At 42.9% G+C, this 27,235-nt stretch overlaps 1 protein-coding gene across 1 annotated transcript; it reads left to right on the forward strand.

The window, feature by feature from the left end:
• Positions 1-10,693: 10,693 nt before the first annotated feature.
• Positions 10,694-11,020, forward strand: LOC123408189 (transcription elongation factor 1 homolog). The gene has a single exon (XM_045101356.1). It carries the CDS (start codon positions 10,694-10,696, stop codon positions 11,018-11,020), a length of 327 nt encoding a protein of 108 aa, XP_044957291.1.
• The last annotated feature ends 16,215 nt before the right edge of the window (positions 11,021-27,235 follow it).

The following is a 27,235-nucleotide window of genomic DNA, read 5'->3' on the forward strand; positions in this document are numbered from 1 at the left end:
AGGAAGTCGGAATTGTCCATGGAGGAGTTTGCAATCAAAGAAGTCAGACTCAACACAAATAAAAATTCTCTTTTTTTTATCAATTTTGCTATTTCTCGCGTACCTGAATCTTTTCTTACGTTAATTACCGCCTTACTTACTTCCAACTTCACCGAAGAAGAAAAAACCTCAATAGAGAAGCCATCGCCACACCATCTATCTTAGGAGGGAAGTCATTGCCGCATTATCCATCTTATTTCTGGCAAGGGTTGTAGAAGATCGTGTGAGTTCTTCTCTGTTGCGGGATTGCGGTGGGGCTTAGAGGGATGGTTGGGGAGACAACCAACAACGACGGAGGGGGAGGGGTCGAGGGGACGACAGGCCGGCGAGGCCGTGTGTGGTAGCGCATGCCGACCGTGGGTGATGAATGTCGGCGGTTATGGCAGGGCAGGTTGTGGACCGTGGGAGAAAGAAGATCGTGCGGGACTAGGAAGATAAACGGTGACGACGTGTTTCTAACCGTTGAATATTGATCTGATGGTCTAAATCATAAGTGACTGATACTAAGAGTTTTTTCACGAGTCAATTACACCACAGATGCGTGAACTTGGCAAGAAAAGTCAGTTTGGTGCTAAAACTTACGACATACATTGAACAGGTGCCAAAACTTGACATGGTCGTGCATCTACGACGCTAATCACGTTATGTATACGCACAACATGCTGACGAGGATCAATTGTAGCCTTTCTCGATAAGAAAGAGTGTCGAACCCAACGAGGGGCTAAAGGTAGGACAAATATTCCCTCAAGTTCTATCGACCACCGACACAACTCTACGCACACTTTACGTTCGCTTTACCTAGAACAAGTATGAAACTAGCAGTACTTTGTAGGAGTGATAGGATAGGCTTGCAAGAAAGTAAAGTACACGTAAATAAAATTGGGGGCTGGTTAGATAAAGAAACAACTACGAGTGTCTAATGAGTGTGGAAAAGTGGTGGTAGGAGTTGCGGAATTGTCCCTAAGCAATTGACTACGTTACTAGATCGATAGCAAGTATCATGTGGGAGAGGCCTCTGCTAGCATGTCATCCCTTACTTGGAATTCTATGCACTTATGATTGGAACTATTAGCAAGCATCCGCAAATACTAACGTTCATTAAGGTAAAACCCAACCATAGCAATAAGATATATTGGTCCCCCTTCAATCCCATATGCATCAATTTCTATGCTAGGTTTGAAGCTGCTGTCACTCTAGCCTTCCAATACATAGTCCTATCAACGTACAACTAACCCTATGGTGTGATCCACGCGCGCGATCATATGATGGGCACCAAAGGACAGCAACATAACCACAAGCAAATTAAACCAACCATAGCAATTCATCAATCACCGATAGAACAACGATAATCTACTCAGACATCATAGGATAGCAACACATCATTGGATAATAATATGTAGCATAAAGCACCATGTTCAAGTAGAGGGTACAGCGGGTTGCGGGAGAGTGAACCGCTGAATATAGATGGGGGAAGATGATGGAGATGTTGGTGAAGATGACGGAGGTGTTGGTGTAGATCGCCGTCACACGATGATGTCCCGGGCGGCGTTCCGGCGCCGCCGGGAGAGAGGGGGAGAGAGCCCTCCTCCTTCTTCTTCTTCCTTGACCTCCTCCCTAGATGGGAGAAGGGTTTCCCCTCTGGTCCATGGTCTCCATGGCGGCGGAGGGGCGAGAGCCCCTCCGAGATTGGATCTCTCTCTCTGTGTCCTTCTGTTTCCGCGCTCCCAGATTCTGTGTTTCACCGTTTCTGAAATTTCCGGAGATCCGTAACTCCGATTGGGCTGAAATTTTAACACGATTTTCTTCCGGATATTATCTTTCTTGTGACGAAAGAAGGGCTCCAACCGCCTTAAGGAGTGGCCACAAGCCTGCCTGCCGCGGGCCCACCCCCTGGCCACGGCGACAGGGCTTGTGGGCACTCCATGCATCGTCTCGCGTTGATTCTTCTTCCCAAAAATCATAAATATTCAAAAAAAATCCCCGTAAGTTTTTATTACGTTTGGACTTCGTTTGGTATGGATATTCTGCGAAACAAAAAACATGCAACAAACAGGAACTGGCACTGGGCACTGGATCAATATGTTAGTCCCAAAAATAGTATAAAAAGTTGCCAAAAGTATATGAAAGTTGTAGAATATTAGCATGAAACAATCAAAAATTATAGATATGACGGATACGTATCAGCATCCCCATGCTTAATTACTGCTCGTCCTCGAGTAGGTAAATGATAAAAAAGATAATTTTTGATGTGGAATGCTACCCAACATAATCTTGATCATATAATCTAATCATGGCATGAATACTAAAACACGAGTGATTCGAAGCAATAGTCTATCATTTGAAATAAAGACAATAATATTTCAAGCATACTAACAAAGCAATCATGTCTTCTCAAAATATCATGGCCAAAGAAAGTTATCCCTACAAAATCATATAGTCTCACTAGCTCCATCTTCCCCACACAACGTATTTAAATCATGCACAACCCCGGTTTTAGCCAAGCAATTGTTTCAACTTTAGTGTTCTCAAACCTTTTCAACTTTCACGCAATACATGAGAGTGAGCCATGGACATAGCACTATAGGTGGAATAGAATATGGTGGTCGTGGAGAAGACAAAAAAGGAGGAGATAGTCTCACATCAACTAGGCGTATCAACGGGCTATGGAGATGCCCATCAATAGATATCAATGTGAGTGAGTAAGGATTGCCATGCAACAGATGCACTAGAGCTTATAAGTGTATGAAAGCTCACAAAATAAACTAGTGGGTGTGCACCCAACTTGCTTGCTCACGAAGACCTAGGGCAATTTTGAGGAAGCCCATCATTGGAATATACAAGCCAAGTTATATAATGAAAATTTCCCACTAGTATATGGAAGTGACAACATAGGAGACTCTCTGTCATGAAGATCATAGTGCTATTTGAAGCACAAGTGTGGAAAGATGATAGTAGCAATTGTCCCTTCTCTCTTTTCTCTCATTTTTTTTGTGGGCTCTTTGGCCTCTTTTTTTTGGTTGGCATCTTTGGCCTCTTTTTTGTAAATGGGCTTCGCTGGCCTCTTTTATTTCCTCACATGCACAATTCTCTATTAATAATGATCATCACACTTACAACTCAATACTTAGAGCAATGATGACTCTATATGAAATGCCTTCGGCAGTGTACCGTGACAATGATCTAGCATAGCAATGACATCAAAAAACGGACAAGCCATGGAAACATCATGCTAGCTATCTTACAATCATGCAATGGGAATGTGGAAGTGGTGGCACATGTCATGAGACGGAACGGTGGTAGTTGCATGGCAATATATCTCAGAATGGCTATGAAAATGTCATAATAGGTAGGTATGGTGGTCGTTTTGAGGGAGGCTATATGGTGGGTGTAATGCACCGGCGAAAGTTGCGCGGTACTAGAGAGGCTAGCAATGGTGGAAGGGTGAGAGTGCGTATAATCCATGGACTCAAATTAGTCATAAAGAACTCACATACTTATTGCAAAAGTATATTAGTCATCAAAACAAGGTACTACACGCATGCTCCTAGGGGAAAGCTTGGTAGGAGTTAACCATCGCGCGATCCCGACCTCCACACAAAGGATGACAATCAATAAATAAATCATGCTCCGACTTCATCACATAACGGTTCACCATATGTGCATGCTACGGGAATCACAAACCTTAACACAAGTATTTCTACGAATACACAATTACTCGCTAGCATGACTCTAATATCACATATTCATGTTGCAAAACTATTGCAAGGAATCAAACATATCATATTCAGTGATCTACAAGTTTTATGTAGGGTTTTATGACTAACCATGTGAATGACCAACTCCTATTAACTCTCTAAATAGGTATAAGTGAAGCATGAGAGTTTACTTCTTTCTATAAAATATATGCCCTGCTCTAACAAATATAAGTGAAGCAAAAGAGCATTCTACAAATGGCGGTTTTCTATATGTAGGGAAACAGGCAATCCAAACTTCAAAAGATATAAGTGAAGCACATGAAGCATTCTATAAAGCCAACCAAGGACTATCTCATACCAGCATGGTGCAAAAAATAAAAATAAAAAAACACAAAAGACGCTCCAAGCATTTGCACATATCATGTGACGAATTAAAATATAGCTCCGAGTAAAATTTCCGATAGATTGTAGACGAAAGAGGGGATGCCTTCCGGGGCATCCCCAAGCTTAGACGCTTGAGTCTTCCTTGAGTATTACCTTGGGGTGCCTCGGGCATCCCCAAGCTTAGGCTCTTGCCTCTCCTTATTCCTTCATCCATCGTGCTCTCACCCAAAACTTGAAAACTTCAATCACACAAAACTCAACAAAACTTCGTGAGATCCGTTAGTATAATAAAATAAATCACCACTTCAAGTACTATTGTGAACTCATTTTAAATTCATATTAGCATTATATCTACTGTAATCCAACTTCACCATGGTTCATACCCCCCGATACTACCCATAGATTCATCAAAATAAGAGAACAATGCATAGAAAACAGAATCTGTCAAAACAGAACAGTCTGTAGCAATCTGTATATTCCGTATACTTCTGATATCTCAAAAAATCTGAAAAATTACGAACGTCTGGAAAATTTGCATATAAATCAGCAGCAAAAAGAATCAACTCAAAATCTCTTCCAGAATAAAAATGCAAATTACTTTCGTGAGCAGAAAGTTTCTGTCTTTTCTTAGCGTGATCAAACAACTATCACCCAAACTAATCGTAAAGGCTTTACTTGGCACATTATTTTTAAAAACACAAAGGAATTGTACAGGGGGGTAATTATTTTTGTGAGAAACTTCCATGAAAAATTCTACATTGTTTCCATGAGCATGAACACAAGTGTTCAAGGTCGACCCTCACTTCCGCAATGCATCACCTTTCAATCGCTTCTCTTTTTGAAAAAGTTTTAAGTTCCCCTCTATATTTTTTTGTTTTTAAACTAAATAAAAGCACTCAACAAAAATAAATGACTCTCTAAAACTTCCGGGTTGTCTCCCAGGCAGCGCTTTCTTTAAGGCCATTAAGCTAGGCATAAGGTGCTCAAGTAATGGATCCACCCGGATCCCAAGGTATATCAAAGCCAATTTTAATTAGCAATGCTTTGAAATTTAGTAGTGAGCACAAGGTAACATATATCAAGCAATGACGAAGTCTAACTCTCTTCCTATGCATTGGCATGTCATAAAAGAACAATTCATGCACACCAAGTAAAGGCCAATACATAGCATAAGCAGTTTCTTGCAATTTGATCGCATTGGAAACATAGAGAGGTGGAGATGTAGTTCCTCTCTCATAATAAATGCAAGTAGGAGCAGCAAGCACATGCATATTATATTCATCAAAATCATCATGTTTAACATAAGGGACTATAGCTAGCTCATCTTCATAAGCATCATTCATATTGGCATCATGGCCACAAGCATGGCAAGCATCAAGTTCATCAAAAAGGGATATTTCAAACGAATCCAAGGGATCATAGCAATCAACATAGCATTCATCCTTCGGTAAGAACGAAGGTAAATTAAGCAATGTATGAGTTGAAGAGTTACTCTCATTAGAAGGTGGGCACGGGTAGCTAGCCCGCTCTTCCTCCTTTTGTTCTTTGCTCTCCTCGTCATATTTTTCATCTAATGAGCTCACAGTTTCATCATTTTCTTTTTCCATAGTTTCCTGCAAAATATTAGTCTCTTCTTGGGCAGCGGGGAATTTCTCCTTAAATCGTTCAATATGGGCATTATATTCATAATTAGTATAACAATAACGAAGCATAGCCAAATTTTCAGATCGGTAAGGAGCATCATCATTATCATCACACCTTTTAAACAGAGCCTCAATTTCATAAGCACCCATAAAAGCAACAAACTCTTCTATTTGATCCACATCATAGTAATCATATATACCATTAGCATAAGAAGCCAAGGTTCTATGATCATTAAACTCACAAGAAAAGGGAAGGTGTGGAGCCTTCATCCTAGAGCAACAAGTAACACCACATCTCTTGCATAGTTCCCAATCATACCATTTCAACAAATGGATTTGATCCCATAAAAGTTTCCCTTTTTGAGTCAAGCGATAATCCCTAAAGTATTCACGTTGATTCAACGTGTATCCCATTATATAATTGAATGGGGCTTTCTCAGGATTATTAAAGGAGTGCATAATATTTTCCACATAACGAGCCTCGAGGGTTTTAGGAAGTTCCCCATCTCCATGAGTAGCAAGTACACCTAATTTTTTTGGTATTTCGTGTTCCATAACCATAACTAAAGATAGAGAACAACTTAGAACAACAAATAAATCTACTTAGTGATAAAGCAAACAAGCACACACGAGGATATTCACCCCACGCTATTGCTCCCCGGCAACGGCGCCAGAAAAAGGTCTTGATAACCCACAAGTATAGGGGATCAATTGTAGCCTTTCTCGATAAGTAAGAGTCTCGAACCCAACGAGGAGCTAAAGGTAGGACAAATATTCCCTCAAGTTCTATCGACCACCGATACAACTCTACGCACACTTTACATTCGCTTTACCAAGAACAAGTATGAAACTAGAAGTACTTTGTAGGAGTGATAGAATAGGCTTGCAAGAAAGTAAAGAACACGTAAATAAAACTAGGGGCTGGTTAGATAAAGAAACAACTACGAGTGTCTAACGACTGTGGAAAAGTGGTGGTAGGAGTTGCGGAATTGTCCCTAAGCAATTGACTACGTTACTAGATCGATAGCAAGTATCATGTGGGAGAGGCCTTTGCTAGCATGGCATCCCTTACTTGGAATTTTATGCACTTATAATTGGAACTATTAGCAAGCGTCCGCAACTACTAACGTTCATTAAGGTAAAACCCAACCATAGCAATAAGATATATTGGTCCCCCTTCAATCCCATATGCATCAATTTCTATGCTAGGTTTGAAGATGCTGTCACTCTAGCCTGCCAATACATAGTCCTATCAACATACAACTAACCTATGGTGTGATCCACGCGCGCGATCATATGATTGGAACCAAAGGACAGCAGCATAACCACAAGCAAATTAAACCAACCATAGCAATTTATCAATCACCGATAGGACAACGATAATCTACTCAGACATCATAGGATAGCAACACATCATTGGATAATAATATGTAGCATAAAGCACCATGTTAAAGTAGAGGGTACAACTAGAGATGGCAATGGGTCGGGTTTGGAGAGGGTGGAGCTGGTCCAAATCCAACCCATGACCCATATTCCTACCCTCTGCCCATCCACCAAAGTATCCATGGGCACAAATTGTGCCCATGCCCAAACCCATTGGATATCCAGATATCCATGGAGCTCCATGGGCATAGAAAAATCAACATGAAGCCTTCACAAATTTAAAATTAACTCATCGTCGTTCGTTAACTAAGATTAGGTTTAATAATTATGTTAGTGGAGTTGTGGGGGATTAGGGAACATGGGTCACACTTCGACCTTCTCTGACTGCGAGTGACTTGGGGTTGGACATTTTCTTAGTTTAATGTCACTACCGTAGGGGCCCATTTGTCATATGGGTATCCACTGGATATCCATGGAGCAAAAATTAAAACCATGTCCAACTCGGTTGTTCATGGGTATCCATATCCATGGATCCATGGGTAGAAATGTGCTCTATACCCTCACCCAATCGGATCGGGTATCCACGGGTATCCAGATCCATGGATAAAATTGCCATCCCTAGGTACAGCGGGTTACGGGAGAGTGAACCGCTGAATATAGATGGGGGAAGATGATGGAGATGTTGGTGAAGATGACGAAGGTGTTGGTGTATATCGCCATCACACGATGATGTCCTGGGCGGTGTTCCGGCGCCGCCGGGAGAGAGGGGGAGAGAGCCCCCTCCTTCTTCTTCTTCCTTGACCTCCTCCCTAGATGGGAGAAGGGCTTCCCCTCTGGTCCATGGTCTCCATGGCGGCAGAGGGGCGAGAGCCCCTCCGAGATTGGATCTCTCTCTCTGTGTCCTTCTGTTTCTGCTCTTCCAGATTCTGTGTTTCACCGTTTCTTAAATTCCCAGAGATTCATAACTCCGATTGGGCTGAAATTTTAACACGATTTTCTTCCAGATATTATCTTTCTTGCGGCGAAAGAAGGGCTCCAACCGCCTTAAGGAGTGTCCACAAGCCTGCCTGCCGCGGGCCCACCCCCTGGCCGCGGCGACAGGGCTTGTGGGCACTCCGTGCATCGTCTCGCGTTGATTCTTCTTTCCAAAAATCATAAATATTCAAAAAAATCCTCGTAAGTTTTTATTACGTTTGGACTTCGTCTGGTATGGATATTCTGCGAAACAAAAAACATGCCACAAACAGGAACTGACACTGGGCACTGGATCAATATGTTAGTCCCAAAAATAGTATAAAAAGTTGCCAAAAAGTATATGAAAGTTGTAGAATATTGGCATGAAACAATCAAAAATTATAGATACGACGGAGACGTATCACGCGCCAACATGGTATGGGACCCAATGTTAGTGACCGAAAGGCGGGGTCGGGCGTGAGGTCTGATTTTCTTTTAAAACATCATGACATTTTATTTTTTCCTCACAAAAAGCACCTCAATTTTCTTCTTCTTAAAGTAACCCTGAAACGTTACTATGACAATTGGGCAACACACGCGAGGACAAAATACAACAAAGGAAAATTGGGATACAAAATTTAGCACCGGCCAAGTTAAAACACAACACCTTTAACGCTAGCTCGGAAATGCTAGCCATCACACCGTGTATCACTCGATGTACAAATAGAAGTCATACATATAATGACATATAATGACACACGTAGGTTTTAAATAAACTGCAGTCACCGTGGGCCATTTTCACATGTTAGTTCTTTTAGTTTTTCATACTTCCTCCGTCTAGTTTACAAGTCATGCATGTAGTTTTAGATTAACAATTTAACTAACTAAATATGTATCATACATAATGAAACATATATGTTTAGAAACTACATCCGTTTAATAATCTAATGATATAATTTTGTGACATATAATTTAATCAAATAAATGACCTAGGACTACGTGCACGTCCTGTAAACTAAGACGGAGGAAGCAACATTTTGTAAGAATATGTAAAGTAAAAAATATTATAAATACAAATAAATTAACTTATTTAATATAATGTTCTTGTAATTATAAGCAAAATATTTAATATAATCTTCTTGTAATTATAAGCAAAATATTTAATATAATGTTCATGTAATTCTAAAATATATTCTTATTTAACATAATGGTCATGTAATTCTAAAAATTATTATCATTTAGAATAATGTTCATGTAATTCTAAAAATAATATTCACATAATTCTGAATTTTATTTTTTTTAAAATAAGGTAAATGTTATCATATTAAATATTTCTGCATTTAAAAAATATTTATGAATTATAATAATTTCCATCAACTATAAACAAATCATGCATTATTAAATTATTCAGAAAAATATACATTTATTTTTGGCTGTATTCATGCATTCCGATAGATATTCGTGTAGTTACTTTATGAGAAAAATATTACTTAAAGTATTGTTCTTGTATTTCTAACATATATTGAAGAATTATTTAAAATAATAATTACATAATTTAAGTAGTAAATATGAACTTTTTTAGGGGAAAATAGTAAATACGAATTTTAATCAATTTAGATAATTTTAATCGTATTTAGTATGAACTAAAAACACTATCATGGTAATAATGGACTGCGGTAAGTGCAGCCCATTTAAACCCCATCTGGGTTATTATGTTTTTTTGGTGCAAAACATGGATCACCAGGTATAGCTATCACAAAAGGATAACAAGCCTGACTTGGCTGGGTTGCTTGTTCCTTCGGCTTAGGATGAAGACACGTGTTCGAACCTCTGAGTTCTGCGTAAATATTTGTTTCCTCTTTGTATTGTTTTCAGACGGATGGGTTCTGATGGTCTTTTTAAGAAAAAAAATTAACAAGCTCTTTTGTGATAAATACAAATTTTAGGGTGTTTTTCGTGAGCCTCGTCAGCATGTTGAGCGTATAAAATATGATTAGCATCATAAATGCAAACCCAAGCCAAGTTATATCGTCGATCTATACCGTAAGTTTTAGCACTGATTTTTCTTGTTAAGTTTAAGCACTTGCGCTATAATTGACTTTTTTTTCAGGCGTCCGATGAATAGTGGGATCCCTGCAACGATAATGAACAGGGCACAATTGTGCTGTAGTTGGGCCGTATGAGCGCGGACGCGCGGCAGGGCACAATTGTGCTGTAGTTGGGCCGTATGAGCGCGGACGCGCGGGAACAGAGCACTAGGGCGAGAGCTGCACGGCCGGCCGCCGCCCACCGCTACGTACCGCGTAGCTCCCGTCATCTCCCGGCCGGCGATACACGGCGCCTACGGTCATTTCGACTGGGCGCTAGAATCCGGCTCCAACTCGTGAATGGCTTCGTTGCACCGCCACACCACGCAATGCCCATATGCATATGCGTTGCTGCCGCCGAGCAGGAGCCGGAGTCGGACCTCTCTCTCGATCTTTATAAGCATCGGCTCTCTCTCTCGATCTCTCCTGCTCCTGCACGTACGTCTCCAGTCTCCATCTTGTGCTGCCGGAAGCCGGAGCCAGAACCTACGATCTCGCGCTGATCGAGATGGCGAAGCGCAAGTCGATGAGCTCCAAGATGGCGTCGCGGAAGAAGCCGGCGCCGAAGCTGGAGACCACCTTCTGCTGCCCCTTCTGCAACCACCCCGGCGGCGTGTCCTGCAGCATCGACCTCAAGCTCTTCGTCGCCAGCGCCGTCTGCTACGTCTGCGAGGAGGCCTACCACACCACGGCGCACCACCTCACCGAGCCCGTCGACATCTACCACGACTGGATCGACGCGTGCGAGAAGGCCAACGAAGACGTCGACGACGTGGACGGCCACAAACGACAGCGGCGAGTCGGCAGCGACGACGACGACGACAGCGATGCCTGATCGATGATCAAGTTGGCTTTAGACAAGATAGATCGATCAACACACCCTGATGTAATCTAGCGTAATTGGATGTTTGATTTATCTTTGTCTCCCGAGTTTCCGCAGCTTGGCTGAAATTGCATTGATTGGAGCATGTAGTCCTCTACCTCTGTTGTTGCACGCAGTGTGTAGCTCATGAGTTCTGATCATCAGTCAATCTTGCATAAGACCTTGTACTGAATCTGTCACTGGTTTAGTTGTTGCAGTGCTACCTTTTTTTCGACGGAGAAGAGTACCTACTTGCGCAATCGAAAGTAAAAAAAAGAGTGCTGTGTTGTCTCTAGAAAAAACAGTTCGCACCATTCAAGAACAAAGACGCTCTGCAAGTACAGAACCACAAGGCTGAAGCAGATAGGTTCCTTCTGGCAGGAGAATGAATCAATTTCAGCAAGCAGAATCACAAGAGCTGCTGGGGTTTTCCTAAACCTATATCTCAATGCAAATTGTAGTTCTGAATTCTCATGCTTCTGAAGAGGTGGACTGTCGGGCGACGTCAGGAGTACAGAATTAAAACAGACGACAGTAAGGAAGTTATTTATTATGTTACAGGTAGTGCAACGGTTTGAGAAGGTCAATACGTAAAATACCATTGTTTTGTAGTAGAATTAACGAAGAAGACAGCTTATGTAAAAAACCTGAAAAACAACAATGTACTGTAGGATACAACTTATATATAGCCAGAATTTGGTTCACATGTTAATCAAAACATTTGCAATATGCTAAATCAAATACTAGAAATCAGTATCTTCTTTTTAAGGGTGAAAACACATATTTGCGAAGTTCTAAAGTTTCTGCCAGCTAGCTGCACATAGTACCAAATGGCAAAACTGAATTATATTGTTTCCACTCAACAACTTCTACTTAGAGCATCCCTAACCGATACCTTATAATCTAGAGGAGCAAACCGCACGGTATCCTAAACTTACATTTCTCCTCTATAAAAGTGTGGTTCCTTACCGATTCCCCAAAAAGGACGCCAAATTTTCGTAGTTTTAGTTCACATACTATGTTTCAACTACATATTTGCACACATATTAAATCCAAACATAGTAATTAAGGTGCACGCAAGTCAAGAATATTACAAGTTTGGAGTTTACAAATCAAATTATTCAAATTCAAACGTACCGAGGGAAGGGAATAGAAAAAGCAAAACTATGGAGTTGGCCACTCATGCTCAACAATATCATCTTTTAGATGGGTATGAACTTCTCAAGTTCTCGATGCTTCGATGTGCAGGGAAGAATCTATGTATCATGTGGTGGCATCGTGCTCCTGCTCAACAAGATCCCCATTGGAGATGTATAGAAAGTTCTCTCGCATGTATCTCTCCTCTTCAATGATCATGATATGCAAGATAATGGAAATATGAGAACTTTACTATATGATTTTATTAACATAAATAGTAAATAAATCATGACTATCATAGCAAATATAAGACAATTCATGCAATCAGACAGAGAGTATGCAAATAGCATCCGAAGAAATGAGTATGAACAGAACATACTTAGAACAGAAAGTAAAACAAGAAGTCATGATAGGATCTCAAATTAAAAAAACACGAACACGTACTGAGCTGTAGTAGTAGCATTGGGATTGGCGTTGACGTCGTCACTGGCCATGTCGTTGAAGTGGTTGTTGACGTCGGGGAAGAAGTCGTCATTCGGAAAGTGGTCATCGGCGTTCGTATTGAAGAAGTCAGTACTCGCGCAGAGTGCTCCCGAAAAACTTTATCACTTCTCCTATAGATGACTCAAAATGATGGGTTTCGAAGGCCTATTGTCCGGACCTGCGGTGCACGTCGTAAATGTTAGGTAACGTAGCATAAATTCAAAATTTTCCTACGCATATTCAGATCTTCCTATGGAGAGACCAATAACGAGAGAGGGGTAAGAGCATCTTCATACCTTTGAAGATCGCTAAGCGGAAGCGTTGCTAGAACGCGGTTGATGGAGTCGTACTCGTAGCAATTCCGATCTAGTGCCGAACTATGGCACCTCCGCGTTCAACACACGTGCAGCCCGGTGACGTCTCCCGCACCTTGATCCAGCAAGGAGGAGGGAGAGGTTGGGGAAGAACTCCAGCAGCACGACGGCGTGGTGTCGATGGAGAGACGAGGTTTCCCGGCATGGCTTCGCCAAACACCGGCACAGAGGAGGAGGAAGAAGGGCAGGGCTGCGCCGAGAGAGAGGGAAAACCGTGTCCCCCAATGGCCAAAACCCCTCTCTATTTATAGGAGGAGGGGAGGGGGGTGCGCCACCCCTAGGGTTCCCCCCTAGGTGGTGCGACAGCCACCAGATGGGAGGGGGAGGCAGCCAGGGCAAGGAAAGGGGGGGCACACCCTAGGTGGGCCTTGGGCCTCACCTCCGCCTAGGGTTTCCCCCCTCCCCCCTTCTCTGGTGCGCATGGGCTGGGTGGGGGGCGCACTAGCCTACCTAGGGGCTGGTTCCCTTCCCCACTTAGCCCATCTAGCCTCCCAGGGTCGTTGCCGCCCCTTTGGTGGTCCCCCGGGGCCACCTCCGGTGGTTTCGGTGGTCCCGGTACGTTACCGGTGACGCCCGAAACACTTCCGATGTCCAAAACCATCCGTCCTATATATCAATCTTTACCTCCGGACCATTCCGGAGCTCCTCGTGATGTCGGGGATCTCATCCGGGACTCCGAAGATCTTTCGGTAACCTCGTATAACAATTCCCTATAACCTTAGCATCACCGAACCTTAAGTGTGTAGACCCTACGGGTTCGGGAGATAGGCAGACATGACCGAGACACCTCTCTGGCCAATAACCATCAGCGGGGTCTGGATACCCATGGTGGCTCCCACTTGCTCCACGATGATTTCATCAGATGAACCACGATGTCAAGGATTCAATCAATCCCGTATACGATTACCTTTGTCTCTCGGTATAGAACTTGCCCGAGATTCGATCGTCGGTATACCAATACCTTGTTCAATCTCGTTACCGGTAAGTCTCTTTACTCGTTCCGTAGCACGTCATCGTGTGACTAACTCCTTAGTCACATTGAGCTCATGATGATGTTCTACCGAGTGGGCCCAGAGATACCTCTCCGTCACACGGAGTGACAAATCCCGATCTCGATTTGTACCAACCCAACAGACACTTTCGGAGGTACCCGTAGTGCACCTTTATAGTCACCCAGTTACGTTGTGACGTTTGATACACCCAAAGCACTCCTACGGTATCCGGGAGTTGCACAATCTCATGGTCGAAGGAAAAGATACTTGACATTAGAAAAGCTTTAGCATACGAACAGATCTAGTGCTATGCTTAGGATTGGGTCTTGTCCATCACATCATTCTTCCAATGATGTGATCCCGTTATCAATGACATCTAATGCCCATGATCAGGAAACCATGATCATCTATTGACTAACGAGCTAGCCAACTAGAGGCTTGCTAGGGACATCTCGTGATCTATTTATTCACACATGTATTACTATTTCCTGTTAATACAATTATAGCATGAACAATAGACGATTATCATGAACAAGGAAATATGATAATAACCATTTTATTATTGCCTCTAGGGCATATTTCCAATAGTCTCCCACTTGCACTAGAGTCAATAATCTAGTTACATTATGATGTATCGAACACCCATAGCATTATGGTGTTGATCATGTTTTGCTCGTGGAAGAGGTTTAGTCAACGGGTCTACAATATTCATATCCGTGTGTACTTTACAAATATCTATCACTCCACTCTGGACATGGTCCTGGATGGAGTTGTAGCGGCGTTTGATGTGCTTCGTCTTCCGGTGAAACCTGGGCTCCTTGGCTATGGCAATGGCCCCAGTGTTATCACAGAAGAGTGTCATTGGACCCGACGCGCTTGGAACCACTCCAAGGTCGGTGATGAGCTCCTTCATCCAAATTCCTTCATGAGCTGCTTCTGAAGCAGCTATGTACTCCGCTTCACATGTAGATGCTGCCACGACTTCTTGCTTGCTGCTGCACCAGCTCACTGCCCCACCATTCAACACATATATGTATCCGGTTTATGACTTTGAGTCATCCGGATCTGTGTCGAAGCTAGCGTCGACGTAACCCTTTACGACGAGCTCTTCGTCACCTCCATAAACGAGAAACATTTCCTTAGTCCTTTTCAGGTACTTAAGGATATTCTTGACCGCTGTCCAGTGTTCCATACCTGGATCACTTTGGTACCTCCCTACCAAACTTATGGCAAGGTTTATATCAGGTCTGGTACACAGCATGGCATACATTAGAGAGCCCACGGCTGAAGCGTAGGGGACATAACTCATCTTCTCTCTATCTGCTGCCGTGGTCGGTGACCGAGTCTTACTCAATCTCATACCTTGCAAAACTGGCAAGAACCCTTTCTTTGAGTTTTCCATATTGAACTTCTTCAATATCTTGTCAAGGTATGTACTTTGCGAAAGACCTATGAGGCGTCTTGATCTATCTCTATAGATCTTGATGCCTAATATGTATGCAGCTTCTCCAAGGTCCTTCATTGAAAAACTCTTGTTAAAATAGGCCTTTATGCTCTCCAACATCTCTATATGAGGAAAGCTACAGAGCTCCCACTCACTTTCTTGTACAGACAGGCTTCTCCGTAAACCTGTATGAACCCAAACGCTTTAATCACCTCATTAAAGCGAATGTTCCAACTCCGAGATGCTTGCACCAGCCCATAGATGGAGCACTGGAGCTTGCACACTTTGTTAGCACCCTTAGGATCGACAAAACCTTCTGGTTGCATCATATACAACTCTTCCTTAAGGTTCCCGTTAAGGAACGCTGTTTTGACGTCCATTTGCCAAATTTCGTAATCATAAAAGGCGGCAATTGCTAACATGATTCAGACTGATTTCAGCTTCGCTACGGGAGAGAAAGTCTCTTCGTAGTCAACTCCTTGAATTTGTCGAAAACCCTTTGCGACAAGTCGAGCTTTGTAAACGGTTACATTACCGTTTGCATCAGTCTTCTTCTTGAATATCCATTTATTTTCTATGGCTCGCCGGTCATCGGGCAAGTCCACCAAAGTCCATACTTTGTTCTCATACATGGATCCTATCTCGGATTTCATAGCCTCAAGCCATTTGTTGGAATCCAGGCCCGCCATCGCTTCTTCATAGTTCGAAGGTTCACCGTTATCTAACAACATGATTTCCATCACAGGGTTGCCGTACCACTCTGGTGCGGAGCGTGCCCTTGTGGACCTTCGCGGTTCAGTAGTAACTTGATCCGAAGCTTCATGATAATCATCATTAACTTCCTCTATAGTTGGTGTAGGCGCCACAGGAACAACTTCCCGCACTGCGCTACTGTCCTGTTCGAGAGGGGGTGTAATTACCTCATCAAGTTCTACCTTCCTCCCACTTACTTCTTTCGAGAGAAACTCTTTCTCTAGAAAGGATCCGTTCTTGGCAACAAAGGTTTTACCTTCGGATCTAAGATAGAAGGTATACCCAATAGTTTCCTTAGGATATCCTATGAATACGCATTTCTTCGCTTTGGGTTCGAGCTTTTCTGGTTGAAGTTTCTTCACATAAGCATCGCAGCCCCAAACTTTAAGAAACGACAACTTAGGTTTGTTGCCAAACCATAGTTCATACGGTGTCGTCTCAACGGATTTAGACGGTGCCCTATTTAAAGTGAATGCTGCAGTTTCTAATGCGTATCCCCAAAATGATACTGGTAAGTCGGTAAGAGACATCATAGATCGTACCATATCTAATAAAGTGCGATTACGACGTTCAGACACTCCGTTGCGTTGCGGTGTGCCAGGCGGCGTCAGTTGTGAAACGATTCCACACTTCCTTAGGTGTGTGCCAAACTCGTGACTCAAATATTCTCCTCCATGATCACATCGTAGACACTGGATTTTTCTGTCACGTTGATTCTCGACCTCACTCTGAAATTCCTTGAACTTTTCAAATGTCTCAGATTTGTGCTTCATCAAGTAGATATACCCATACCTACTCAAATCATCGGTGAGAGTGAGAACATAACTATAGCCACCGCGAGCTTCAACGTTCATTGGACCACACACATCAGTATGTATTATTTCCAATAAGTCGGTTGCTCTCTCCATTATACCTGAGAATGGAGTCTTAGTCATCTTGCCCATGAGGCACGGTTCGCATGTGTCAAATGATTCAAAATCAAGAGACTCTAATAGTCCATCAGTATGGAGCTTCTTCATGCGCTTAACGCCGATATGAACAAGGCGGCAGTGCCACAAGTATGTGGGACTATCATTATCAACTTTACATCTTTTGGTACTCACACTATGAATATGTGTAACATCACGATCGAGATTCATCAAGAATAAACCATTCACCAGCGGAGCATGACCATAAAACATATCACTCATATAAATATAACAACCATTATTCTCTGACTTAAATGAGTAGCCGTCTCGCATTAAGCAAGACCCTGATACAATGTTCATGCTTAAAGCTGGTACTAAATAACAATTATTAAGGTTTAAAACTAATCCCGACGGTAGATGTAGAGGTAGCGTGCCGACGGCGATCACATCGACCTTTGAACCATTCCCGACGCGCATCGTCACCTCGTCCTTGGCCAGTCTCCGCTTATTCCGCAGTTCCTGCTTTGAGTTGCAAATGTGAGCAACATCACCGGTATCAAATACCCAAGAGCTACTACGAGCGCTGGTTAGGTACACATCAGTAACATGTATATCACATATACCTTTAACGTTGCCGGCCTTCTTGTCCGCTAAGTATTTGGGGCAGTTCCGCTTCCAGTGACCTTTTTCCTTGCAATAGAAGCACTCAGTCTCAGGCTTGGGTCCATTCTTTTTCTTCTTCCCGGCATCTGGCTTACCGGGCGCGGCAACAGCTTTGCCGTCTTTCTTGAAGTTCTTATTACCCTTGCCTTTCTTGAAACTAGTGGTCTTGTTGACCATCAACACTTGATGCTCTTTCTTGATTTCTACTTCTGCAGACTTGAGCATCGAGTACAACTCGGGAACGGTCTTCTCCATCCCTTGCATGTTGTAGTTAAGCACAAAGCCTTTGTAGCTTGGTGGGAGAGACTGGAGGATTCTGTCAATTATAGCATCATCCAGAAGTTCGACTCCAAGTGAAGTCAGACGACCGTGCAACCCAAACATTGAGTATGTGCTCACTGATAGAACTGTTCTCCTCCATCTTACAGCTAAAGAACTTGTCGGAGACTTCATATCTCTCGACACGGGCATGAGCTTGAAAAACTAGCTTCAGCTCCTGGAACATCTCATATGCTCCGTGTTGCTCAAAACGCCTTTGGAGCCCGTTTCTAAACTGTATAACATGCCACACCTAACCAGAGAGTAGTCATCACTCCGCGTTTGCCAGACGTTCATAATGTCCTGGGCTGCTGCGGGAGCGGGAGGGTCACCTAGCAGCGCATCAAGGACATAAGCCTTTTTAGCTGCTTCAAGGATGAGCTTCAAGTTGTGAACCCAGTCCGCATAGTTGCTACCATCATCTTTCAGCTTGTTTTTCTCTAGGAATGCGTTGAAATTGAGGTTGACGTTGGCCATCTACAATATTTATAAAGACAATTTTTAGACTAAGTTCATGACAATTAAGTTCATTTAATCAAATTAAGTATGAACTCCCACTTAAATCGACATCCCTCTAGTCATCTAAGTGATACATGATCCATGTTGACTAACCCGTGTCCGATCATCACGTGAGACGGACTAGTCACCATGGTGAGCAACTTCATGCTGATCGTATTCAACCATACGACTCATGTTCGACCTTTCGGTCTCTTGTATTCGAGGTCATGTCTGTACATGCTAAGCTCGTCGAGTCAACCTAGGTGTTTCGCGTGTGTAAATCTGGCTTACACCCGTTGTATGCGAACGTTAGAATCTATCACACCCGATCATCACGTGGTGCTTCGAGACAACAAACCTTCGCAACGGTGCACACTTAGGGGAATACGTTCTTGAAATTTTAAGAGGGATCATCTTATTATGCTACCGTCGTTCTAAGCAATAAGATGTAAAACATGATAAACATCACAATGCAATCATATAGTGACATGATATGTCCATTATCATCTTTGCTCTTTCGATCTCCATCTTCAGGCATCGCATGCTCATCATCGTCACCGGCGTAACACCATGATCTCCATCATCGTGTCTCCGTGAAGTCGTCACGCCAACTACTACTATCACTACTACTATAGCTAACCGTTAGCAATGAAGTAAAAGTAGTAAGCACATGGTGTTGCATCTCATACAATAAATTAAGACAACTCCTATGGCTCCTGCCAGTTGTCATACTCATCGACATGCAAGTCGTGAAACCTATTACAATAACATGATCATCTCATATATCATACATGCAACATCACAACTTTGGCCATATCACATCACATGTCAAACCCTGCAAAAACAAGTTAGACGTCCTCTAATTGTTGTTGCAAGTTTTACGTGGCTGATTTGGGTTTCTAGCAAGAATGCCTTCTTACCTACGTGACAGCCACAACGATTATATGCCAAAGCTATTTACCCTTCATAAGGACCCTTTTCATCAAATCCAATCCGACTAGAGTAGGAGAGACAGACACCCGCTAGCCACCTTTATGCACGGTGTGCATGTCTGTCGGTGGAACCAGTCTCACGTAAGCGTACGTGTAAAGTCGGTCCGGGCTGCTTCATCCCACAATACCGCCGGAAAAGAATAAGACTAGTAGCGGTAAGCAAATTGACAAATCATCGCCCACAACTTTTGTGTTCTACTCGTGCATAGAATCTACGCATAGAAAACCTGGCTCTGATACCACTGTTGGGTAACGTAGCATAAATTCAAAAATTTCCAACGCATATTCAGATCTTCCTATGGAGAGACCAGCAACGAGAGAGGGGTAAGAGCATCTTCATACCTTTGAAGATCGCTAAGCGGAAGCGTTGCTAGAACGCGGTTGATGGAGTCGTACTCGCAGCGATTCTGATCTAGTGCCGAACTACGGCACCTCCGCGTTCAACACACGTGCAGCCCGGTGACGTCTCCCGCACCTTGATCCAGCAAGAAGGAGGGAGAGGTTGGGGAAGAACTCCAGCAGCACGACGGCGTGGTGTCGATGGAGAGACGAGGTTTCCCGGCATGGCTTCGCCAAACACCGGCACAGAGGAGGAGGAAGAAGGGCAGGGCTGCGCCGAGAGAGAGGGAAAACCGTGTCCCCCAATGGCCAAAACCCCTCTCTATTTATAGGAGGAGGGGAGGGGGGTGCGCCACCCCTAGGGTTCCCCCCTAGGTGGTGCGGCAGCCACCAGATGGGAGGGGGGCGGCGGCCAGGGTAGGAAAAGGGGGGGGCGCACCCTAGGTGGGCCTTGGGCCTCACCTGCGCCTAGGGTTTCCCCCCTCCCCCCTTCTCTGGTGCGCATGGGCTGGGTGGGGCGCACCAGCCCACCTAGGGGCTGGTTCCCTTCCCCACTTAGCCCATCTAACCTCCCGGGGTCGTTGCCCCCCCCCCTTCGGTGGTCCCCCGGGGCCACCTCCGGTGGTCCCGGTGGTCCCGGTACGTTACCGGTGACGCCTGAAACACTTCTGGTGTCCAAAATCATCCGTCCTATATATCAATCTTTACCTCCGGACCATTCCGGAGCTCCTCGTGACGTCCGGGATCTCATCCGGGGCTCTGAACATCTTTCGGTAACCTCGTATAACAATTCCCTATAACCCTAGCGTCACCGAACCTTAAGTGTGTAGACCGTACGGGTTCGGGAGACAGGCAGACATGACCGAGACACCTCTCTGGCCAATAACCATCAACGGGGTTTGGATACCCATGGTGGCTCCCACTTGCTCCACGATGATTTCATCGGATGAACCACGATGTCAAGGATTCAATCAATCCCGTATACGATTCCCTTTGTCTGTCGGTATAGAACTTGCCCGAGATTCGATCATCGGTATACCAATACCTTGTTCAATCTCGTTACCGGTAATTCTCTTTACTCGTTCCATAGCACGTCATCGTGTGACTAACTCCTTAGTCACATTGAGCTCATGATGATGCTCTACCGAGTGGGCCCAGAGATATCTCTCCGTCACACGGAGTGACAAATCCCGATCTCGATTTGTACCAACCCAACAGACACTTTCGGAGGTACCCGTAGTGCACCTTTATAGTCACCCAGTTACGTTGTGACGTTTGATACACCCAAAGCACTCCTACGGTATCCGGGAGTTGCACAATCTCACGGTCGAACGAAAAGATACTTGACATTAGAAAAGCTTTAGCATACGAACAATACGATCTAGTGCTATGCTTAGGATTGGGTCTTGTCCATCACATCATTCTCCCAATGATGTGATCCCGTTATCAATGAAATCTAATGCCCATGATCAGGAAACCATGATCATCTATTGACTAACGAGCTAGCCAACTAGAGGCTTGCTAGGGACATCTTGTGATCTATTTATTCACACATGTATTACTGTTTCCTGTTAATACAATTATAGCATGAACAATAGACTATTATCATGAACAAGGAAATATGATAATAACCATTTTATTATTGCCTCTAGGGCATATTTCCAACAGTAAACCGGGATGGTGAGAACCTAGCAGCAGCTGAGAGTACTTGACGCCATGAGAAAGATGATGTTCTGATGTGTCCCTGTGTAGAGGAGAGACCTATGTTTTATAGGCCGAGGAGAAGAAAGTGAATAGACTGTGACGGGAGGTGAAGCAAAAGAGGGAGACGAAACAAACAGGCAACAACCAAAGGGAGCAGCGTTCGTATTCGGTCTCCACAACAACAAAACTTTTCAGCTTTCGTGTGACCTTTCGTATACCATTCGTGTGTGGCAAAATTTTATACAATGACTCGGCTCATTCCCGCAACCCGCGGCGCGTCATTACGGGGCGTGCCATGGCGAGGTGGGCAGCGAAGGAGAAGCACACGTGAATGTCTCTCTTGTTCTCATACTCATACATGTGGAGAAACAACCTCCCTTATAAGTAGGTCTAACTCCTACTAGGCGAGCAGTATGGGACTAAACTTTAGTCCCACCTCTTGTCTTGCATGAATGGGGTAAGTGGGTCTCTATGATTTATTAGGAATTCTGAAAATGCTATTGAGCTGACCTAAAAATATATTAAATTGTAGCAACTCCCCCCCCCCCCCACACCACCACCAGATCCCAGACGTACACAAATTTTGCCTTTGATTCCAAAATACTGTTTATATACCGATACTACAGTGGAGATTGTTAAGTTAAACTTTCACTTAGAACTCTATGGTACACTACTAAGCAACTTAAATAGTGAACTAGGCCTTGAAGTGCAAGTTTTCTGTGAATCTATCTGCACACAAAGCCTTGACTGATACCAGGCTACCATGGGACTTCCCCGTGGGTGGATATTATGCGTCATACTCCGAGGCATTTCATGAGTTTACTAGAGAGCATCCTGCTCTCATAGATTGTGGCGTTTAACAATCCGACTCATATATGTATGTTCTTCAAAAGATGTTCTGTGGCACAACATCTTTGCTTAAATAAGCAACTTAGAACACATTAAGATATCTATCAACCTCCCATGCAGATTAGAAGAGTATTGCATATTCATGTAGTGGTATTATTAATAGTAAGGATACTCTCCTCTCATTTGACCAAACATCTTGTCTTCCACATCTAATTCACGGGATCTTCGATCACATAGAGTAAGTTATCAGTTATCACTCTAAACAACTCATGTTGTGGATCTCATGCCCGTCTCCTTCGATGCATTATCTATCACATTACGTGATAGACCCTTAGTAAAAAAGGATATGCCAAATTTCTAGACGTTTGGATACAATCCAATGCAATAACTCCGGAGTTTTTCATTTTTCCGAGAGACTTTAACCTTCTTTGAATATGTCCTCATGACTTCATGTTATCCTTTGAGCTTCTCACTTTCGTGATCATAGTTTGATTTTTGTAGTTCATAAGGATACCCGGTACAAGTTTCTCAACAACCGACAAGTCATTCAAGAGCCGACGAAGCCAATCTTCTCTGACCGTAGTTGTATCCAGTGTTGTGAGTTCTGCTTCCATTGTTGACCTCGTTAAGATGGTTTGCTTGCAAGACTTCCAAGAAACAACGCCACCTCCATGATTAAATATATATATCCACTCGTGTCCTTTATCTCATCAGCATCAGAGATCCAATTTGAGTCACTATACCCTTCAAACACCTTTGGGTACCCAGTATAGCAAATCCCGTAACTCGTAATGCCCTTCAAATAGTGCATAATTCTTTCTAATTCTTCGTAGTTGTCTCTTGTCTCATTCGTGTTCTTTGTCCTACAGGTACCCAGAATCATGGAGAGCGAGCCACAAAGAAGCTAAGGGCAGGGCGACCATGAACTATTATTCTAAACACGAGTGACAAAACAGCTCAGTACGGTAAAGCAGATCCTATCCTTGAGGATACAGGAGGTGTAGTCATGAAACACATAATACTTTTGTATGAATTTATCTTAAGTACCGAGGCAAACCCGTGAGATGAATATGGCCTTTCGGTTGGACCACTGACTCTTGATGTAGGGCGCGCTCCGGTCAAGACATAATTTGGACCCCCCTCCTTGGAATGTTGCATGCGCACCTAGATGGATGACTTCGAGGGAACAAATTAATATCATAATAATTCCGTTCACAAATACATGGTTGTAAGAACAAGTCCTCAAACTCATGCCTATTTTTATTATAAGTGTTTTCAGTTTCAACTTGATTCCGATCCGGTCAAAAACAGGAATTAATACTCTTGCAAAATCTTGACAGAAACCCTTGTCTTTAAAGGTGTCTTCCTCTGGTGGGTTTGATAACTCAAGGTCACCTGTGGGGAAAAGACGCGAATTTTCTGCTCCTTTATCAGATAACTAAAGGGACTAATCATCAGGACAATTTATCCATTTCCAAGTTGTCGTCGTATTCTTTCTCCTCCGACGATGAAAATTCATCGACGATCAACTCCCCCAGCCTCTTCATCTACACTAAAATGACTAGGTTTAATTGCCAAAATAAAAGAAAAACGAGATTAAGAAGCAAAACAACCCACCTTGACAAATAGTCGAACACTTGAATGCGAGCAGAGGTGTCACATGCGGCCGGAGACGTTAGTGGAGGTGGCTCCACTAACGGAGGGTCTAGGAGAAAGAAGATCTGGTGCATGCTTGCCACGACGGATTACCGTGGCAACGACGACAATAGAGACAACGGGTGACGTGCGTCTTGGAATAGGACAGGAGGGCAGCGGGTATCGATGATGGCAAAGTATGGTTGCTGGAGGGCACATTGCAGGTGGGAGGGCATAGTTTTTACTCCATGGATGGGCGCTCGCATATATTTGAGAGTCGAGGTGGCTCCGAAGTAAAAAAATGTACTCCTCTAAAGGCAATAGAGGATCGGTTAGGTGCGGTTTAGAAGAGGGAAACCGAACGTTTACTCCTGTAACTCCTTTTAGGGATTGGTTGGAGATGCTTTTACAGCACTAGCAGATAGGTACTCCGGTAAAAGAAGCATAAAATATATATGTTTGGTAAAACAAGCCAATAACTAGATAGAGAAGATAGGTACTCCAGTAAAAGAAGAACAAAATATATACGTTTGGTAAAACAAGCCAATAACTAGATAGAGAAAAACATCTGATGCATAAAACCTAAAAACAATGTAATATATGAAACTTGTTGTCATTTAGTGTGGATACATCCTGAATTTTGTTTACATGTTTGTGAAGCTGACCTGGGATGGCTGCGATGGAAATAATGTGATGGTTACCATTCATATAATTCTGAATCTACTCACATCCATGAATGACAAGTTAGAAATAAACGGCTTAGCCCATCAGCAACTAAAATGTCAAATCAGCCGTTGAGCAAAATGGTAAATAATGGTGCTAAAATTTAATTCCATACTACTAGTTGAGAAACTGATGGACCTCTTTATGTATTGGATTCTCTGCATCATATTTTAATAAGGTGTGAATGAAAGAAATACGAGACTACACGCGCTCGGTCTCTTCACTAGCTCGGGGGCGGGGAGGCACGTGCACACGACATGCCCATGAATGGCTTGCCTTTTTTAAAAAAAAAATTTGTGTTTTGACAGAGAAGTTAATTATTTCTTGTTCAATAAGTATATTACCTAGAATTCAAATAGATTTGAGATCATGAACGCGACACGATACCGCCTTCGCTCCTATTATATATGCTGCTACCGGCTGCGGTCAAAGATATAGCGATAACTTTTAAGCCGTGTTTGGTTGGGGTTAATTAGAGCTAGGGAAAAGGAATTAAAGGGGTATGAGACTACAAATCTATTGTTTGGTTAGAGGGATTGGGAATTTATAAGAAAATAGTCACGAGACTTGAGAATCCAACTCCCACCGTTTTATTAACAGGGGAGGGATGGGAGTAGGAAGGGAATTGTTTTAACGAGACAATCGTAACCCTTCATCATAACTTACGTTAACTTTCCTTGTTTAGTCTCTTGTTAATTCCCACGAACCAAACAAGGGAATAAGTTTGTCCTCAAATTCTCACACGTAATTCCCATCATGAGCCAAAGAGAGGATTAGGGATAACTTGACCCATCCCATGTGTAATGTTAGTACAATTTCCTCCGCTAAACTCCCATTCCCCTTCCCCAATATAGCCAAACACGCTGCTAGGGTTTTGCCTCGTCTCGCAACTTGCGTCGCCATCGTATTTTACCCTATCCTGAACGGCGGCGTGCATTGGAATATAATAGAGGGGGTCTTCACAACCGTTCGTCCCTGCGATCCTGAACCATCCGTTCGCCCTTAATCAAATATACCTTTGATACAGTTTACCTTTTGAGGCTCATTTAGTTTCCATTTTAATACCTTTGTTCCATGTTTGTGCCTATACCTCGTACCACAAGTTATATGAAGTTTGCAGTAGAATATAGAGGCTTTCCGGAATATTTGATTCCATGTTTAATATACGCAGACTAAATAGCTTATGCCATGTTCTTCATGGAGAAATTTATCCACTTTATCTAAATTTTTTTTCTTGCAAGGGGCTGTTAGAAGTTCATCCAGTTGATTTCCTTTGATGTGTGACATACACATAAGATTGTAAGTTTTGTAAAAAAAATTGCTAATTATTAAGAGAGCCGTTTATCCAGTTTTTTAATTTATATCTTGCAAGGGGCTGGTAGAAATTCATGCAGTTGATTGTCTTTGATGTGTAACATACACATAGGGTTGTGTTTTTTCCAAAATAATCTGCTAATACAAGTATAAGAGAAGCGCAGCTGCCAAGAAAACAGAAGCGCGAGCATTACAGACTAATGTCACCGCATCATTTTCAAGTAGTTTCTGAATTTTATAACAGCGAGACAAACCTAAAATAGATTTTCTACTGTCAGGAGAATGGACAAAATTTAGCTAGAAGAGCTGCTGGGTTTTCCTGAACCCCCATCTTAATCCAAAAAGTTTTGGATTGACATGACCGAGTTGGCGACAGTCTGAAGAAGTGAACTGTGAAGCGACGGTCAGGAGTCCTGCTCAGGTCTTTCAATACACTGCATCGACATCCGGGTATTGCACCTCCGCGTGGGCTGAATTAGTAGAAACATCGAAGCAGTTAGACATCATGTCACAGGTACTACAAAAGGTTAATGAAAAGTTTAAGAAAGCTGATGTACAAAAACTGAAAACAATGTAATTATGTGGATACAGCCTGAATTTACTCCACACATTATTCCGAATAATTACTGTAGGCTAAATAGTAGAAATCGGTATCTTCTCTGTGAAGTTTAAATGAGCAGGCTGAAGTGATTTTGATTTTCAAGTTGCGGAGTATTCCTCTAGCTGCATATATTACAATATTGAAGAACTGAATCATCTAAATTCAAAACCTAGCAATAACAAGCTTCAGAGTTCAGACAACCTTCTAGCATCTGTCCATAAATCCAACATGCAGTTGACTGATTTGGTCAACAACTTCTATTGATATCTCCTACAGCAGTTCAGACTACTAGTTTCACCCAAAGTTTCAGTAAACTGTTTTTCAGACTACTAGTGTTGTAGTATACGACCTGATTCTTTTTTCTGAATTATACATATGGAAGTCAATATCTTCTATGTGAAGCTGAACTGATTTGGGTTTTCAAGTTCGAAAAGTGGCATGTAACAACGAACTAAGTTTCA

Source organism: Hordeum vulgare, chromosome 7H (genome assembly GCF_904849725.1).
Source record: "Hordeum vulgare subsp. vulgare chromosome 7H, MorexV3_pseudomolecules_assembly, whole genome shotgun sequence".
Classification (NCBI taxonomy): domain Eukaryota; kingdom Viridiplantae; phylum Streptophyta; class Magnoliopsida; order Poales; family Poaceae; genus Hordeum; species Hordeum vulgare.

What these genes read in the sequence shown, in the direction of transcription:
- LOC123408189 (XM_045101356.1), top strand. Translation starts at nt 10,694, where the DNA reads ATGGCGAAGCGCAAGTCGATGAGCTCCAAGATGGCGTCGCGGAAGAAG.